The following is a 20337-nucleotide window of genomic DNA, read 5'->3' on the forward strand; positions in this document are numbered from 1 at the left end:
TAAGAACCATGGACTGTCTTTCATTGTCCCACACTCAAAAGCTAACTAAATAAAACAAAAAAGTAATGAATATAATTCTATCCACAATATAACTCTTTACAAATTAGTAGTCAATTTTTCCTCAGCTTATAAAAGGTCATAAATAAGAACTAGGGTGAAATGTACTTTCATCATTCAGAACTATGTAATTTATTTTTTGAATATTTCATACACATGCCAAACCCTGCAACTCTGTATATCTAACCTTACAAACCCATGAGTCAATGAATTAAAATACTGCTCTCTCTCATCTGGAGAAAAAAAAAATATGTTACTAAGCTACGATACCACATAAGAGATAATTATTATGGATGGCTATATCATTTATGCAGAAATGCAGTACAAATTTAAAATGTCAGTGTTAATAATCATGATGGAATCTCAGAACAAAAATAAAACATCTGTTGCTTGTGTCCAGGAACAGCTACATAACTCATAGTGGGGAGAGGAAAACAAGGAACAGTGAGAAATAAAAATGTAGGGCTCTTGTTAAAAATTTATCAAGAATTTCAAGATGGTGACAGTAGAACATTAAACCAAGTACGATGCCCTTCTAAGCATGAGGCCCTGTGCAAACGTACAAGTCACGTGCCCAAGAAGTTGGCCCTGCTTAGGACAACCAATATATAGTGATGTGAAATACTGGAAATTCCCTTCTGTCTTAGAGCAAAGGACTCTGATTTAATTGCGTTGGTGTTGAGACCAAAACAGCTTCCCTTAATACCGTGTTTCCCAGAAAATAAAACCTACCGGACAATCAGCTCTAGTGCATCTTTTGGAGCAAAAATTAATATAAGACCCAGTCTTATTTTACTGTAATTTATTATTTAAGACCCAGCCTTATACAATTATATAAGACTGGGTGTAATATAACATAATATAACATAATATAATATAATATAATATAATATAATATAATATAATATAATATAATACCAGGTCTTACATTAACTTTTGCTCCAAAAGATGTATTAGAGCTGATTGTCCAGCTAGGTCTTATTTTCGGGGAAACAGGGTAGGAATTTCCCTATAATCTTATGCTTTGATCTCATCTTTAAGTTTAGAGACTATGGAGAAGGAATAAAAACTGGTTCTGCTCACCTTCTCGGAACTTGAAAACCTATGATACCTCAGGCAAAGACATGAATGAACATCGAACTTAAAATGTTTAGGATAATTCTATAGCAACAAATATATTTATTCTAAATAAAAACAAAATGATCATTTTCCATTGTTAACAGACTTCTGTGGATGTAATTTTTTACATAATTATAGTTTTGGAGAATATTAATTTTATAAATATAATTATTATAGTTGGCATTTATGGTTTGTGTCAAATATAGTATATTTATATCTAATACAAACATAAGTGTTTGCATATATATACAATTCAAAACTATAAAAGCACTTTTAATAATGTATGGTGTAATCAAATAAGAGAAAAGAAAAAAAATTAAATAACATTAAACTACTGCTTCTTAAAGTTACTTTTGGGGGGGATAAATCTTGAAAATAACAACTAAATTATAAAAAGGCAAAAACCACTCATAAAACTACTGAGAGTACAGTAAATAAAAGTAGGTCCATGTGTACTGACATAACAGAGAAAAAGACGATGCGTATAAGAAACGACTTGAAACACTTAAAGGACTACAAATATCAGAAATAATCATGAAAAAGTCAAAAGAAAGAAAGGCATAAAAACATTGAATTTGGAAAAAATTATTTAACAAGATATGGAGGAAAACTATAAAGACAATGCAGATTTGATGTGTGACATGTTTTCCAGAAAAAATAGGAATGTTTCTTTTTTTAGAGAGATAGAAAAGACAAACATATTCTATGGGCTCTGTTTTACAGCTTCCACAAAACTGTCATCTTAAAAGGCTTAATTTTTTTATGAGAATTGATAGAATGCAAGCAAACATAGCTTACCAAAATACAGGTTGCTTAACTAGCACAACACTAAACATAAAAGGGAAAACCTACAAAAATTAGTTGTACAGCACAAATTCAATCCATATAAGTTCTAAAAGGTCGTTTTTACTTACAATTGGCATTGATCACCTTTTATTCCTTTAGTTGTGCAGAAACATTTTCCTGTGTGCATATGACAAATATTTGCATGTCCACTGCATGTACAAGCTGTAAGTCAAAACCAAAATGATATTGAATATTCTCCATCACAAACACGTACCTTGCATTTCTGGGAAGATTTTATTATCTTATTTTTATACTAAGTATTTTCCACTTGCCATCCAAATGCTAGGGTTGCTATGTGTTATTTTGAATTAAAGGGAAGTAATTTATTTAAAAATTTTGTGGAACACTTTAAAGTCCTTGAGGTATTCTTAAGTCTGCTATGGATCTGAGAATTTTTTCCCATTCTCCTTTGGGCTTCTTTCCACTTCTAATTTGGACATCTACTTAATGAAATGACTCCAAAAGAGGACAAGAGCTTTGGAGTCAAACAGTTTAACTTCAAAATGTACATCTATAAACACTAGATATGTGACCTTAGGCAATTTATTTAAGCTCTCTAGATTAGTTTCTTCATCTGCAAAAGGGCAATAATAATATTCAGCTCTCAGGATTTATGTGAGAATTAAATGAGATAATGTATTTTAAAATACCTAACCCATATCGAGCACTTAATAAATTCAGGTATTACTTCTAGCACTATTCCGACAGCCAACAATAATAAAAACATAGTGTAAAAAATGCATGTCTGTTTATTTGCTCCCAAAATCGTTCTTTTAAGCTTCTGAGATCGTTTTCAGTTTTGTTTTCCAGACTATTAACTGAAACATGGCATAGTATAATAGTTACACACAGTCGATTTGGTTCCCAGGAACTGGCCTTGTTTTCTTACTTTGAATTCCTTATTAAATAGTATTCCAATCATTTGGGACACAAACTTCACACATTATTGTGACCAACATACAATCAATTGGTTGGTTCTAGTTTCTTGTTTCTTTTTTAATTTTTATTAAATTTATTGGGGTCATATTGATTAGTAACATTATATAGATTTCAAGTGTAAAATTCTACAATCATCTATACATCACGTTGTGTATTTACCACCCAGAGTCAATTCTCCTTCCATCACCATGTATTTGACCCCCTTCACCCTTTTCCACATGCACAATCTCTCTTGTATCTGTCCCCTCCTTTTCATTATGATAGCCATCATTCAAGTACTGTCATTCACGTGTTCTTACTGACACCAGTACAATCACATATCTGATCTTCCCACATTCAGTGTTTCTAGGCTACAACTCATTCTCCAGTCCAGAGACATATTCTAAAGAGACACGGCTGACCATGTCACTAGCCCTTTTAAAAACTTTTAAGGAGAACAATTGTGGTCCTGCACACCACAAGCTAGTTAAACCATTCTATTGATAAAAATGAAATAATGTGATCTTTTCCTGATTACTACACATATAAAAATAAGCCAATGAGCCATTGATTTTAATCGAAATATAAAATATTCTAGAACTCTAAGCTCCTTGCTAAATGTTTATAATTATTTGCTTTGAAGAAATAATTAATGTAAAGTAAATACACATACTCCTAAACATACATAAAAATTAAGCTGGTACTAGGTAGATTGTCAAGAACCCGTTCGGTTTTTGTCCTAGAAGAAATTTCCACATAAAAGTATAAATTTTTCTTCAGAAAGAATGTTTAAATAAACCAGCATAATTTTATTTTAGGTTTATAGAATTAGCTATGGAAACACAAAATGTGAGAATTACAGAAATGAAAGAAAAGATACAGAAACGCAAGAAATAAAGGAAAGTACCATTGAGTAATAAAGGGATATTAAGATACTCGTATACTGACACCATATAACTTCATAAACAAGAAATGAATATACCATAATATCTTTTAATATTAACTTGCCGAGTTTCATATTAATACTGTCTTATATTCAGAACTTCACTAAAAATGATGTTCGTTAATATTTTAAAACTTGGATGAACCTTTCATTTATCCTTTAAGGCAGAACTGGATGAAAGTTAACACTTGCACAGTTTCTTAAAAGAATTATCATTTTTATAGTAGCTTTAATAATTTCTGAGACAAAAAATTGTGTTAAAATACCTTTTAATGTAAGCTCATTTTGAAAGAATTCCCTTGTGGTGCTATACTTCAGGCTAAAATGGCACAAATGTATTTTAAATTCAATTGTTTAAAATTTATACTTCATGAGTGTTCAAATTATTCTGTGGTGTCAGCATTTGAGGTTATCTTTCTGTGCTGAATAAGCACCTATGAAATCTTCATACAGTAGCTGTTGTTTGGCAAATTTTATATGATGATGATTTTATAGCTGAGACATACATGAGAGGGACATTATGTGGTCACATGATATTTCTGTCCCCTATAATAAAAGTTGCAATGTCAAGTTATAACCAAAACTAAACAACAAGAATAGAAAAAAATTGATGCTAAAAGGGTTATTCGACACTAACCACATGAGTTGAAGTCAAAGTTTAGTTTAAGTTAAGATGGAAGGTAGAACTTTGTGCCAATTAAACACAGGAAGGATGATGTTAAGAAGTAGGTTTAAGGAAGGGGCTAAAGTCAGCCAACACAGTGCCCAGTACTCAAAGGTTCAGTGACTATGACTCTAGCAGTTTCATGAGACTCAGCCCACGTGTCTTTCACAAGACATCTAACAGGAAAAGCAGGATGTGTCTTCTACTACCTCCACTCAAAGGTCACCCTGAAACACCTGACTTAGTTCAGTGCCAAAAAGTTTGAGTAGTCTCAGTTCTTCTTGCTCTTGTAATTCCTTCTAGTATGAGAACCAAAAAGATGAAAAGATCTTGAGAAAATGGAGTAAAGAAAATTTAGGGTGACAGAGCATCTGAGAGGAACATTTCACCAAAGAAACAAAGGATTTCAAAAAATTAGTATAGTGAGAGGACAAACTAGCTAAAAATATTATAGAAACTAGGCAATGAAGCTTTTTTTAAATAAAAGATAGGTACAAATTTATTTATACTCTTGGGAGTTTACACTAGTTTTTTTTTTTTAATCAATGTGATAAAGATGACTGTTTACTCTTTCAAAAATTAAGAAAAAAAAATGATTTCTTTTTCTTTGTGTACCTTTTACCTGTCAACCTGTAAGTATTTGACTTAAAATATATCACCACCAAATACAAAATTCCTAACTTAAGAAGTCGGTGCAATATGAAACTTTAATAATAAATCAATTATTTTGGACCTAAAATAGTTTGTTCAGAGAAACAGTGTTATAATGATGGTTCTATTTCTTGCATAGTATATATTAAGCAATTTAACCACAGCGTAGCACATTTGCAATAAAAAATATAATGTGATAGAATCATAATACATCATCCACAGTGCCTATGACTGGCCGAAACTTGAAATCAGGCTGTTGTTTTCAGTCCCTCAGAGGGATTGCTAGTGCTGTTTTCCCAGAGAGGGAAGGGTACTGTGGGAAGGTAGATGGGTAAGCCAGCCTCCGCTACTTCAGGTGGAACTCAGGACTCCACTCTCCTCACTCCAAAGCCAGCCCAATAATTTCCCTTCCTATCATGTGATTGAAGAAGGTAGAAATGAGAGTGCAGGATTGGGAAAGGGGGGTAGTGATGGGGATGGGAGAAGGTGAGCATGTAGCAGTTAGATAAACGACTACCACGCCACCAGCCATAATAATAACATCCACTTTAGGCAACGTGAGTAGCACCAACAGGCTGCCTACAGCTATTATACTGGGAGGGGAGCAGAATTCCAAGAAGAGCAGCAGCTGATGAAACCAATCGAAATGACACTATGTGAAGAAGGGAGGAACCACTTCTTTTCCCCTAAGAGAAAATGAAAGGGCTAGGATATTACTAGGGTTGTATAGTGAGTTCTAAAGGTGTAAGCTCAAGTGGGCATCAATGGTAGTTCAAAAGCCACACTTCCTTTAGGTTTGGTGAAAAAGAGAGGCTCAGGGATGTCCCAGCAGTGATGGAGACAGGATGATGAAGAAACGAGGCGGGGTGAGAATTCTCATGGCACTCCATAGTAGGTGGAGTCTTTCTTGTTCTTCTAATCCAAGCACTATATTCTCGCTGGCGGCTGGGTTGGAGACACAGGAAGCAGGAGCCACACTGTTCGCAACCCTCACTGCTCCGCTTGCAGACTCAGCCACCATCTTCTTGCTAGGCCCCATTTTCTGAAGCTTTTTTTTAAATTATGTACTTGAAATAGGCAGCTCTACGCAATTTAAAAAGGCTTTCTTGGTTTTAATGTGATTAAATTTATATAAAAATGCTCTTCTGAACAGAATCTTTGATCAAAGCATAACTTCCTGGCTATATCATATACTAAATATCTACAAATAATTATTCATTTAGTGGCTTCTCTTTGGAATACTTAAGATCTCAGGTTGGCTTTTCTCTGACACAAAGGATAATAATGTATACTCAGAAAATGCAAATTATTAATTTTGTTCTGTCAAAACAACTAATAAAACCAAGATTTCCGTGTCAAGTGATTTTTATTTATCTGCATCTTTAGATTATTCAGGTCAATGCTCCCAGTTTGAGAGAATTAAACTGCTTACTTTTATATTAAGAAATGCTCAGATTCATTTGGTTATAAACTTTCTGCTTCTATGAACAATCTACAATATGTGAGAAGAATTTGAAATGAAAAATATCTCCCATCCTAGCAGAAAGAAAGAAATTCATTAGTCTCCCTACTGACTACTCTCTAGTCTCAGGGAATATTTGTGTCCATGCCGAGTGTATTTGTTAAAGTATCAAATATTCTGTAAAAGTTACTATGGACAGATATTCTTAATATGCTAAAAAGAAAAATGTATATTTTGCTGATAAGAAACAAAGGTGAAAACACAGAATTGTCACTGTGCTAAAAGAACTCTTTTTTTTCCTGACTGGAAAATAATGAGTTTCTTTGTCACTATTAAACATACATCTATCTATGTATATATTTATATTTATATATACATACATATATGTATGTATATATACACATATTTATATATTCTCTCTATATATAGTATAGTCTCTCTATATATAGCTATAGAGAGAATAATATAGAGATAGAATATTTATCTACATAGACATATAGATAGATATATAATATAAGGTAAGTATGATATATAGAAATATCAGATGATTATACTACTCAAGAAACAAAAGACAGAACAAAATGAACTAAAAAACATAAATTAATAAATATAGAGCTAAACTTTACTAAAATCAAGTATGAATAAAATGTTAAAATATTAAGAATTTATTCTTAATTACAACTAAACACCTTGTAATTAACCAAAAAGAGTAAAAACTAGATGAAGAAAACTATTACTCATACAAGACTGCAGTTTTTAAAATGTCTGTTTATTCCATTATTTCAGAGAGGTTTTGTCCTGTAGTACATCTTTTTTATAAATAATTGAATAAAACATACATGTAAAGATACTAAAATATTTTTAAGATGAATAACATTATAGCTTAGTTATCTTATATATAGAAAAAGTTATAATAGAAAACATGCAATTCATAATAATCAGATAAAATTGAAAATCATAAATTGCCCTGAACTCTCAAGGGCTTACCCAGATCCTTCCATCAGAACTAATCTCTTTGTCCGTGATGCTATCATTCAATTTCTTCATCACACTATTATAACACCCACACAATGTATACAAATTTAAGTCCTAACACAGTAACTTGCACATAGTTAAGTACTCAATAATTGTGGAATTCAAGGATAAATCCTTCATTGCACAGTAGTGTAGTCCACTGAGTGTTGAATCAGTTCAGGATACTGAGCTCTTCTTCTATCCAAAGAAACGCTCACTTACTTTCTTTTACTACAATTTATAAGTCAGATTGGAGATGATATGATAAAATACTACTGCCAAAAGTCTTAATCATATACTATTATTAACATGCGTAAGCCCACTGATGTTATAAATAATACTATTTGCAGTAATAGTTAGCATTATAGAGTTAACATTTGATGGAAAGATAGATTATTTCATATGTAAAGTGCCTCATTTAAACCTCACAATAAATTAAATTAGCCATAGTTTGCAAGTGAGGAAATTGAGACAATAAGAAGTTAAATAATACCCAAGGTGACATTGGAATTGCTAGGATATGGACCCAAGCAGTATGATTCCAAAGCCCAAGCTCTTAACAGTCTTATTCTTTCATAACTACAAAGAGTGATGGATGGATAGATGGATGAATGAATGGATGGATGGCAGCCCCAGGGCAAGTTTTTGTTAGAGAATCTCATTTTATTAAAATGAGAAATAATTTTAATAAAACACTGAAAAGTTCATTGTAATAATAGAATAGCCATAAATATGCCATAGTCTAAAAATAATCTGAGGAAAAATTACAAGCACATTTATATAATATTGACATTAATGTCAAATTGGCTTTAGTAGACCAAATTTTAAAAACAGTATCTAAATCTGCAGTACAGGTTTAAAACCTCACTATTCAAATATAAGTCTATTTCCTTCTTTCCCCTAATATCATCATGGGCTCTGGACTTTAATACATGCATCTAATAAAAAATAAACTTTTCTCAATAAGGTGAACTGAAAATGAAGAAATAGTAAGAAATTTATACTTTCCATGTTTTATAAATTGATTTTAGCCAATGTTACCTTAAAAATAATTCCCCTGTTGTGACATATTGTTTATTTAGTTGATGGAGAAACTGACCTAAAATGGTTCCCTGCCACGTGGAACTGACCTAAGATGGTGGCTGGAGCAAAGAGAGAAGTCCCCAGCCTAAACCCTAACCCACTTCCACATAACCCCCTTCAAGCCACACCCTGAGCCAATCACCAGATGACACCTACCCCTTCCCCAACTCAAAGAAGTCCCCAACCCATAAAAACCTGCTCAAAACCTTGCTAGGGGCTCAATTTTTTGGGAAGGATCCGACTGAGCCCGCCGGTGTAATAAAGCTGACTCTCCTAACTCTGAGTGCCACTTGGGTTCCTTCCGGTCCTGGTATCCGTAACATAGTTAGACAGTTAATGTGGTCTTAAGAAACAAAAATGACTTTCATAGATCACATCACCGTAGAGAAATCAGATAGCATAATATTATCTTGCCAACTTTAGAAAACAAGGAAACTATAAGGAATTATTTAAAGCATCATAAACTACCAGAGACTACGCAACAGTGAGTAAGATAGGTGTTTGTTTATCTTTGATTCCCTTCAATTTTCCATTGCACTGTGCCTTAGCTTGCCAGATGTGTAACGTCAGTCACAAAAAGTAATATGGAATAACGAAACTAGTCTGAAACCTAGCAGAGAAGTATCATCCCCAAAGGGGGACATATTTCTAAAAGCACTATGACTGTTGGAATAATAAAACTTACTTCCATTCTAATTTAAAACAGTTTATAGCTAATGTAGTTACTAAAATGTTGCTTATGTTGGCAAAATATTAAAATAATACTTTAATCATCTACATGATATTGTATTTGGCAATGGATTCTTAAGTATAGACCAAAAGTACAAACAACAAAATAAAAAAATAGATAAACTGGACTTCAGAAAAATGTAAAACTTTTGTATTTCAAAGGACACTATCCAAAAAGTAAACATTTCTTCCATTCTTATAGAATAAGAGAAAATACTTGCAAATCATGTATTTAACAAGGGCCTCATATCCAAAATATATAAACTCTTAGAATTCAACAACAATCAGTAACAAGACCAAATAACTCAATTAAAAACAGGCAAAGAACTTGAGTAGTCACTTTTCCAAGAAGATATATAAATAGCCAAGAAACACACGAAAAGACACAGGGACTCAAATAAATATTTGCACACCCATCTTCATAGCGACAATATTCACAATAGCCTAAAGGTAGAAGCAACTCAAATGTCCATCAATGAATAAATGGATAAACAAATTGGTAGATATATACAAAATGCTGATTAACAGAAGCCAGTCACAAGAGGTCACATATTGTATAATTGCACTTGTATGAATATCCGGAGTAAGTAAATCCATAAAGACAGAAAGCAGATTAGTGGTTGCTGGAGAATGGAACAACTACTTAATAAGTATGGAGTTTTACTTTAACGTGATGAAAATGTTTTGCAACTAGTTAGAGGTGAGGGTTGTGCAATATAAACAATCTAAAGAAACATTGTTGTCCAGTGGAAATTCAGTAGTAAACAGCTGTGAAAAACAGTTGGCTCCAAACCCTTGATGTTTTTACTTTATAAACATAAAATAACAAAATACTATACTCCTAATAGGTGGACTCTAAATTCTGTGGATTCCATTGTGCCCATATCTACTGCATCTTCTGTACACACCGGATACAGCACGAAGCTGTCTGTGGCTTTTGGCTAAGGGCTACCTGGATCCTCCCTGCCTACTAACATAATTCTGCGTGAAGAGTTAAGGGCAAGGCCTACGAATCAGACATTTCCTTCCCCCTACTACCAGTATGATCTTCGGTATTTTACTTAACTTCTTTGTGTATTTGGGTCTGTATGTAAAATGGGAATAAGAGTAATACCTCCCGCACAGTTGCCGTGAAGCTGAGATGAAATAATGAATATAAAGCTATGAGTACAATGGCCTAGAACATAGAAAATAAAAAATATCAGTCAATTCATCTGTATCAGCGCTTCAAACACGTCAGAGAATTCCACATCACAAAACTTCAACTGTTTTCAGTTAGCACCAAACCTGCTATTGTCTGAGCAATTTTGGTGACTCAAAGGCTGAGCTGGTCATCGCCTGTGTTTCTCCACCCTGAGTGCATGTGAGTCATTTGAGAAGCCTCACAAAAGAACCAATGCCCAAGAATCACCCTATAACCCCAACCTAGATACTGATTTAATTATTTTAGGGAATAGCCCAGACATCCATATTTTTAAAAAGCTCTCCAGGTAGTTTTAATATACAGATAGTATTGAGAATTTTATCTAGACCAAGCCCAGGCCCAACTCCCTCTAAAGATTTCTTATTTCATAGCCAACAGTTAAGGCCTTTCTGTGGGTGCTACGTAGGCAATCTCAATTTAGAAAAGGTAGATAAAAAAACTTGAAGGCTGGACAAAGACCAACATAAAGATAAAGAAGGATTACTATAAAATTACAATATAAAAGGAAAGACTTTAAGGAAATACCAAAAATTCTTTTAAAAGTAGGATAAAGAAGCAGTGGGATAGATAGGAAAATAGAGAAAAGTCGGGTTTCGTGAATGAAATTGTGAAGATCATAGCTAGCATTTAAATGCTCTTTGAATGAGCTTCAATTCCTATTACATGGTGCCACTATAACACATGATCTCTTTTGATCTTTACAACTATCCAATGAAGTATTATCATCTCCCTTTCACATATGAGAAAAAAAGAGGCATTAAGAGGTTAATGAGCCAAGGGCATACATATAAACAATGGCAGAGTCGGGATTTCAGCCCAGGATTAACTCTAAATCCATTCTCTTAAACCTTATGCTATACTACCACCCTATCCAAAAAAAACAAAAAAAAATTACCAGATGTAAGACATGCACAAACCTTTAATAATTCCTTATTTCTAAAGTCAAAACGATAGGTTACTACTATTAAAAAAACTATCAACGGTGATTACTTTTGAATAGTACGATTTTAGGGAATTTTTAATTTTAATTTATCTGTATTTGATAAATTTCCTATAATAAACCTGTATTCATTTTGACATAAGAAAAAGTAAGATTTTTTAAAGCAAGTATAACACAGAATTTTTAGTTTACATAACCCTTAATACAAATTCCCTTCCAAAAATATTGACAAAATGAAAACATTTTATTTAATGAAATATATTGTCCACAACAGGTTTAGCTTTCTCAATTTTTCATTTCTGTAGGGGGAAAACAAAAACACAAGTAAAAGAAAAGATAATTACCTGCACATTGTCCTCCATTGGTTGGATCTCCATAATATCCTGGCATGCAGTCTTGACACTGCTTTCCTGTGGTAAGATTTTTACACTGTTCGCACACATTATTATTGATGCAAGTGCTATGTCCATTACACTGGCAAGCTAAAGAAAATAATAAAAAATATTACAAATATATACAACAATACCAATTATAATAAATATCAAGACAAAGAACTGAACTGATTTTAAAAATCTGAATGGTAGCAAAGTCCAAAAGACATTTCCCCAGTTGTTTTGATGTCTAACATATGTGGCTCAAAGCATTAATGCAGGATAATACATACAGTAAATTCTGTATTGAAAGGTTGCCTTACACTCTGTAAAATGTAGGGCTTAGAGATAAATTTGAATATAAAAGTGATAGCTAAGGAGGGAATACTTTTTAACATATTCCTTAAAGATTCGTGTTAATATTATGTCTATTAAGTTACATAAACACCAGAGTGAATAATACAGATTTGATAAGGAATGCTAAAATTCATCTTAATTATATTCACACATAATAACAAAGGATCAATAAACATAGAAAATTGTGTGGCAATAGGTCCTTACTTCAAGAAACTACATTAGTATAAAATGAAAAAAATAGAACTTTTAAATTAATTTGCATAAATATTTATCTTCTCTGGGCAGGAAAAGCTTCAAGGCTTAATTGAAATTCTATGTGATTGTGAACTAACAAAATCAGATTTAAAGCATGAGTTTTTTGTGTCTTCAGAATATGAGTTTAATACGTTTTTATATTAATATTACAACAGAATCCCAAACTTTCAGATGAGAGATAAAGTTCCTATATGAAAGCTCGTGCCTTTAGTGCCTATTTACATCATAATATTGACTTAGTTTACTATGCTTATCCGAACATCATCCTCATTTTCATCCTTATTACAACTCAGCTGTCATTTAACTGAGCTCTCACACTAGCCAGGAAAGCCAATGTTAAGGCGATTCCAGTTGTTTTTGTCACTGGCATCTATTTTGATTGGTCAGTTTATATATAGCATTAGTTTCAAAATATTGTAAATACCACCCCCTTGCCATATAGCATACTAGATGGTATACATGAATTATGCATGAATTTATTTAGTCGTTCACTCCTCACAACAATTCTATGTGGAAGGTACTATTTCTAGGACCATTTCTAAGATGAGGAAGCCTAGGTTAAGCAACGACCCAAAGTCACACAGCTTATCAATGGCAGAAACAAATGCATAATCAGGATGTATGAATCAAAATAACCCAGACATTAAATCCCATACCACTTGTGTGTGGAAAATTTGAAAGTGATAGGAAAAATCCCAAGAGACTAACATAAGGTCAACATCAGTGAACATCCAATTGTGGAGAAATAAACCCACATAAAGAGTGAAAATCAAATACCAATATCTTACAGAAATTTTCAGAGGCATAACTCTGTTGTAACATAGCATAGAAATGACATGTCATCATCATGGAAAAATGTTAAATACTCTTCATCACCCTTTTTATGCAATTGAGAAATATAGTTTTCAAACTTCTATTATCATATATTACATTATGAAACAGCTAGGAGAAAATTTAATATCAAAAGAAAATGTTCATAATAAATTAAGTGAAATGAGGATACAGAACATTATGTTTAAAATGATCACAATTTTGTTTTTAAATATATAAATATGCCTATGGAAAAGTTAATGACGGTTATCTTAGTTTAGCAAAATTTTTCTGCACCATCAATTTCCTATAATACATTCACATTACTTTTATAATAAGAAATAATAATGTTAACTTTAACTTTTGAACACTGTGCTTAAAAGTTTAAGGTCTTGTTTCACAGAAAATTTTATGTGAAACCAAAAAGATTAATTCATTCAAGTAAAAACAAAATTTATTGAGTGCTCACTACATGTAAAGCATTACCTGAAAAATTCAAAATGAGAGATGGGTTACTTTAAGTATTTTATGAAATTCTTGGCTACATTTTTCCATCAGAAAAACAAATGCTTTAACTACGGAATAAGATGGTGAAATTTATCAATCACAATTTAAGATCCTCCTCACAGATTACCACTGAAATAATAAGAAATCTTGTCAACAGCCACAAGAACTTGGGTGTGGTGACAACTACACAAATAAAACTGGAAAGTAGTAACCTACAACACTTCCGGAAATGAAAACAGGACCCCTGGCTTAATGTCACTCAACTGTCGCTTTCTGAAAGTGAGAAGTTCAGAAGGCAGGGCTGGGAAATGCAGCAATCCAGAAGCGTATCACACACAGTTGTGTAACATGTGTACCACTACACAGCAGCTGGAAAGTGTGATACAGGAAAGGCTCACATTTCGTGTCATGAATATACCACACAGAAAGCTGGTATAATGTAGACTTAACTGCAAGCAAAATTTCCAGCCAAGAGTAGAATGGTCATTGTCACAGCTTATAACAGATATAGTAGCAAAGGCAAAGGAGAAAGCATGTCATAGAAAGTAAGACCCACTCATAGCAGCTGTATCAAACAAACAAGAAAAGCACACACCGGGAATGCTGTGATTATGTTTTATTCCCCACCGCTATCAGGTTGGATCAACAAGTAATGTCAACTTGTGCCTTGTAGGTCTCCCAGGATACTTACTTGAAAGGTTCTAATAATAACCTGGCTATGGAACATGGATAAAAACTAAAGAGAAGCCATCCCTACTGTTTTGTTTAAATTTTAAAACCTGCCCCATAAGGCTCCTCCTCTATGGACACACAAACAGAAAAAAAAAAAAAAAAAAAACCTTAATGAAAAACTCACCATTTGATAGGCAAATAAAGTACATATTTTGAAAATTATGAGCTCTCTAAAACAGATGTAAACCATTTAAAATATCTTCTTGACATTCTCAATTAAATTCAAAACTATATATATGCAGAAAAGCAAGGCTAAAATTTATCCCCCCAAAATTTTCAATACATAGCCTACCTTAAAAGAAAAGGCAATTGTTATTGCTAGAAATAAAGCAGGAATTCAAATCAATGTTAAAGATTTGAGCTTCTGACAGAATTTTACTATACCTGGGGTAGACAAGCAAAAGCTAGGTGGTATGGGTTTTAAAACTCAGCAGGACCAGGAGACACAATCTCTGGCATACTCTACCAAGGGAACTAAACTGAACCATGTTCATAAAGTTTGAAGCCTTCAATTGTAGCCCCATCTGTGAAAAAGATACTAAATCGCACCACCAGCCCAAATAAGCAGAAAAGAAATCTTAAGTCACTATGTATCTGGATGAAAGAAAAAAGTCACTTGTGAGAAATTAAAGCCTGTACCAAGCATATGTGTTTGGTTGAAATTCATACCAACCACATGGTGGAAAAACCCCAACATCAAATATTAATGTGAAACCTGTTCTATAAAAGGATTATAAAGAAACATTATAAACAAATCTATGCCAATAAATGAAATAACCTAGATGAAAGAAGACAAAGTCGAAAAAGTCATTACCTACCAAAACTGATTCAAGAAGAAATAGAAAATACAACTAGGCTATACCAATAAGGACATTTAGTTAATCAACAAAGTGCCAGAAAAGTATAGCCCAAAATCAGCTGGCTTAACTCTTGAATTCTACCATATGGTTAAAGAATAAGAATCACCAATTATTCAAAAGCACTTCTAAAACACAGGAGCAAAGGAGACTTCCTAACTCAATCTGTGAGGTTAATATTAATCTAATACAAAACCAAACAAAGTCATCAGAAGAAAATAAGATGACAGACTAATATCTCTTATGATTATAGGTGCAAAATCCTCAACAAATTACTAGCAAACTGAACCCACAAGCACATAAAAAGGATTATACACTATGACTAAGTGGAATTTATCCCAGGAATGCAAGATTGTTTAAACATGAAAATCAATCAAATAATACAGCATACTAATAGAGAAGGGGGGGGGGGATCTACATGAAATAAAGGGAAAAAACACCCACATAATAATCTCAATAGATGGGAAATTCTAAAATAGGAATAAAAGGGAATTGTCTCAACTTGATAAACGACATGTGTCAAAAATTCATAGCTAACATCATAATTAATAGTGAAAGAATGAAAGCTTTCCTTTTAAGATTGCAAACAAGACAAAAATGTTCTCTCTTGTGACTTCTATTCAAGATTGTATTGGAGGTTGTAGACAGGGCAATTAGGCAAGTAAAAGAAATAAAATGCATCCAGATTAAAAAAGAAGATGGAAAACTAACTCTATTTGCAGATGACATGATCTTACCGATAGAAAACTATAAAGAATCCACAAAAAATTATTTGAGCTAAAAAATGAGTTCAGAAATATTGTAGGATAAAAGATCAACTAGTATAGAGAAATCCACTTTATTATATTTCTATACACTTACAAAGAACAACCCAAAAATGAAATTAAGAAAACAATTACATTTACAATAGTGTCAGAAAGAATTAAGTACTTAGAAACACATTTAACCAAAGAAATGCAAGACATGTATGCATATTGTGAAAGCTATAAAACATTGGTGAAATAAATTAATGTAAAGATATTATGCATTCATGGACTGGAAGACTTAACATTATTAAGATAGCAATTCATTCCAAAAGATCTACAAATTGAATGCAGTATCTATCAAATAGACGAGCAGATCTAAAATTCATATGGAATTACGAAGGACCCGGTCTAGCCAACACAATCTTGAAAAAGAAAAGCAAAGTTGAAAAACTGGCACTTTCCAATTTCAAAAGCTACTACAAAATTACAGTAATCAAACCACTGTGGTATTGGCATACAGATAAACATATACTAGATCACTGGACTAGAATTAGGTCCAGAAATAATCCCATGCAGCTATGGTCAATTGATTTTCAACAAGGGTAAAAAAAATCATTAAGTAGGAAACACATAGTCTTTTCAGCAAGTGGTGCTGGGGTAACTTGATATCCACATGCAAAAGAATGAATTTGGACTCATATATCACACCTATGTAACAGTTAAAAATATATGGATCAAAGACCTAAATGCAAGACCTAAAATTTAAAAAATGTTAGAAGAAAATATAGATGTAAATCTTCATGATTTTGGATTAAGCAACGGTTTCTGAGATATGACACCAAAAGCACAAACCACCAACAGCAAAAAATATACTGGACATCATCAAAATAAAAAGCCTTTGTACCTCAAAGAACACTGCCAAGTAAGTGAAGAGGCAACCCACAGTATAGAAAAAAATATTTGCGAATATTATCTCTGATAAGGTCTTATACCCAGAATACATAAATAACTTAAAATTCTACAATTAAAAAAAATATATAAATGAACAAAAGATTTGAAGACATTTTCAAAAGAAAATATATGAACAGCTAATAAGCTCAAGAAAGAAGCATTATTAATCATAAGGAAAAGGCAAATCAAAACCACCGTGCGCTGCTTCACACCCACTAGGAAGGTAATAATCAAAATGATAGACAATAAACCAGTGTTGGACATAATGGGGTAATTAAACCCTCATACCCTGCTGGTGGTAATGTAAAATGGTAGCTCTGGAAAATCATCTAGCAATTCCTCAAAAGGTTAAATATAGATTTATTGTATGACTACTAATCCCATTCCTAGGTACAGACCAAAATCAACAAATAAACAAAACAATTCCACACGAAAACTTACAAAAAATGTTCATAGCTACATTCTTCATAATAGCAAAAAAAGTAGAAATAAGCCAGAGATCCATCAACTGATATATGTATAAACATGTGGGATGCAATGGAATATTATTCAGTTATAAAAATAAGTAAAGGACTGATATATGCTATAATATGGATGAACTTTAAAAACTTATGCTAAGAGAAAGAAGCCAGACACAAAAGGAAACGTATTATAAGGTTGCATTTAGATGAAATGTTCAGAATAGACAAATCCACAGAGAAAGAAAGTAAATTAGTGGTTTTCACTTGCTAGGGGAAGCAAAAATAGGTACCAACTGTTAAAGTGTATGAGATTTTGTTTGGGGACAATTAAAATGTTCCGGAAGTATATAATGATGATAGTAGCACACCTACTGATTATATTACAAACCACTGAATTGTACACTTTAAAATGGTAGATTTCAGGCCATATGAGTTAAGTCAATAAACAAACAAACAGAATTAACAAGATGAGCTGAAAAATAATTTGCACAAATTTTACCATCTATGTACCAGTGTGTACAACATTCACATTGTTACTTTCTCCTCGCTGTCAACAAAAAGTGGGACGTTTCCCACCCTTTGAACATGGGGTGTCATCTACACTGTCTCAGAACAATAGAATGCAGAAGTGATGGTATATAAATTCTGGCTTAGGCCTCAAAAGCCATCCATACTCTGCTCCCTTCTTCTTGGAACTGTACTCTGAGAATACCGTGTATAGAAGCCCAGTCTATATACCGGAGGGTGATAGGCCAAGTGCAGCAGAGAAGAGTCATTTGCAGCTCAAGACCCCTGGACCAACCAGCCAGCTCCCAACACCGGAAGTGTGTGAAGCATCTGAGACACTCTAAAACCAGGCAAGCTGCCAAATAACAGCAGCTACATGAGAAAAAACAGGAGACACTAGCAGAAAAGCCCAGCAGGATTCAGCAAAAATAGATGATGCAGAATCATGAATAAACCCCTTTAGTACTTTAATAGTGAGCTTAGGGTGCTATGTTCAATAGTAAAAATAAATGAAACACAGATTTAAGAGAAAATCGGAAACATCTAAAGAAAAAATTAGTGAACTGAAATACAGATCAAAGGAGTGCAAGGATATAAAATACAGAGAAGACGAAGAAAAATTAGGGACGTAGTGAAAAAGCCTAACGTAAGTGAAGCAAACTCCAAGAAATAGAGGACAGAGTGACACAATGAGTAGATACACTATTTGGAGAGATAATGGCAGAAAATTTGACAAAAATTATGCAAAACAGAGCCACAGAGTAATAAGCCATACAGTTCACAGTCACAATTTAAAAAATTAAACTGATACTTAAGTACATCATATAAAAATTACTGACATCCAAAAACTAGGGGGGAAAAAATCTATTTAAAAAAGTCAGAGGGAGGAAAAAGACATACTGCTTTCAAAAGATAAACAATAAAACTGATAGAGAAATTCTTAAGAGAATAACAGGAAACTAAAAGAAAAGGAAAGTACAACTTTAAATTACTGAAAAGTATATCTGTCAACTTGGAAGGATATTTCCGGTAAAAATATCCTTCAAATCTGAAGACACACAAATACATAATAAAAACGTTTTTCAGATATACGAAAGCTATAATTTAATGCTACAATGGAAAAACACAATATTTAAGTTAAAGTTCATCAAGCTAAAGTGATGTTGTAGCAGAAGGAAATTCAGATCTATAGGAAAATATGAAGATCACAGGAAATGGTCAATCTATGGGTAAATAAAAAAAGATTTTTTTCTTATCTTGATTTCTTTATAAGAAAATTGTTTAAAGCAAAAATAATAATGTATTTGTGGTTAATAGTATACATAGAAGTAAAATATATGGCAATAATTATACAAAGGACAGGAAGGGAGCAAACAGAATTACACTATTGTAATATTCTTACCTTATACATGAAGTAGTATAATATTGATTCAAGGTAGACTGTGATAAGATAAAGATGACTATTACAATCACTACAGCAGTCACTAAAAAAAACACAAAAGAGGTATAGCTAAAAATCCAATGGAAGTGATAAAAATGGACTTAAAAAACACTCAATTAATCCAAAAAAGGCAAAAGGAGGAACAAACAACAGAGGGAAAAAATAAAGGAAAATTCTTAAACAAATACCACAATGGTAGGACTTAAACTCAATAATACCAATATTACATTAAATCTTAATTGACTAAAACTCTGATAAAAGACAGAGACTGTCAAACTAGATTTAAAAAGAAAAAAAAAGCAAGACCTATACACTACTTACAAGAGATTAATTATAAATAAAAACACACACATAGACGACTGCCACTTCTGCTCACAAAGGATTACCTACTCTGATAATTGACTTCTAATGGTAAACAACAAGAAAACTAAAGAAAACATATGAAACAACCACTTTCAGATATAACAGGCAGCTCAGGGATGGCATGCCAGAGAGAAGGAAAACAAAATATGACTGCTTGCTACCTGAAGGCAGATATGAGGATGCATCCTAGGGAGGGAAACCCAAAGGCCAGAAATGTCACTTAGTTGAGGAAACAAAGATCAAAGTTCAGGGAGGCCATGGTGGCTAGAATTTGTGGAGCAAAACAGTATGGAAGAGAGAGCTGCACACAGTCGTCTACAGAGATGAATCTCTGACTGAACAATGAATT

At 32.8% G+C, this 20337-nt stretch overlaps 1 protein-coding gene across 3 annotated transcripts in view; it reads right to left on the reverse strand.

Annotated features, from left to right (window-relative positions):
• The window catches only part of ATRNL1 (attractin like 1), a 579923-nt gene that overhangs the window by 420225 nt on the left and 139361 nt on the right, over positions 1-20337 (reverse strand). For all 3 annotated transcript variants that reach the window (XM_081075162.1, XM_081075163.1, XM_081075164.1), the window contains exons 19-20: positions 11975-12112; positions 2091-2184 (exon numbers count right to left, since the gene is read on the reverse strand). In XM_081075162.1, the coding sequence (XP_080931288.1) occupies positions 2091-2184; positions 11975-12112 (232 nt within the window). The remainder of the gene's footprint in view (positions 1-2090; positions 2185-11974; positions 12113-20337) is intronic.

The sequence above is a fragment of the Rhinolophus hipposideros genome, assembly GCF_964194185.1.
Source record: "Rhinolophus hipposideros genome assembly, chromosome: 15".
NCBI lineage: Eukaryota > Metazoa > Chordata > Mammalia > Chiroptera > Rhinolophidae > Rhinolophus > Rhinolophus hipposideros.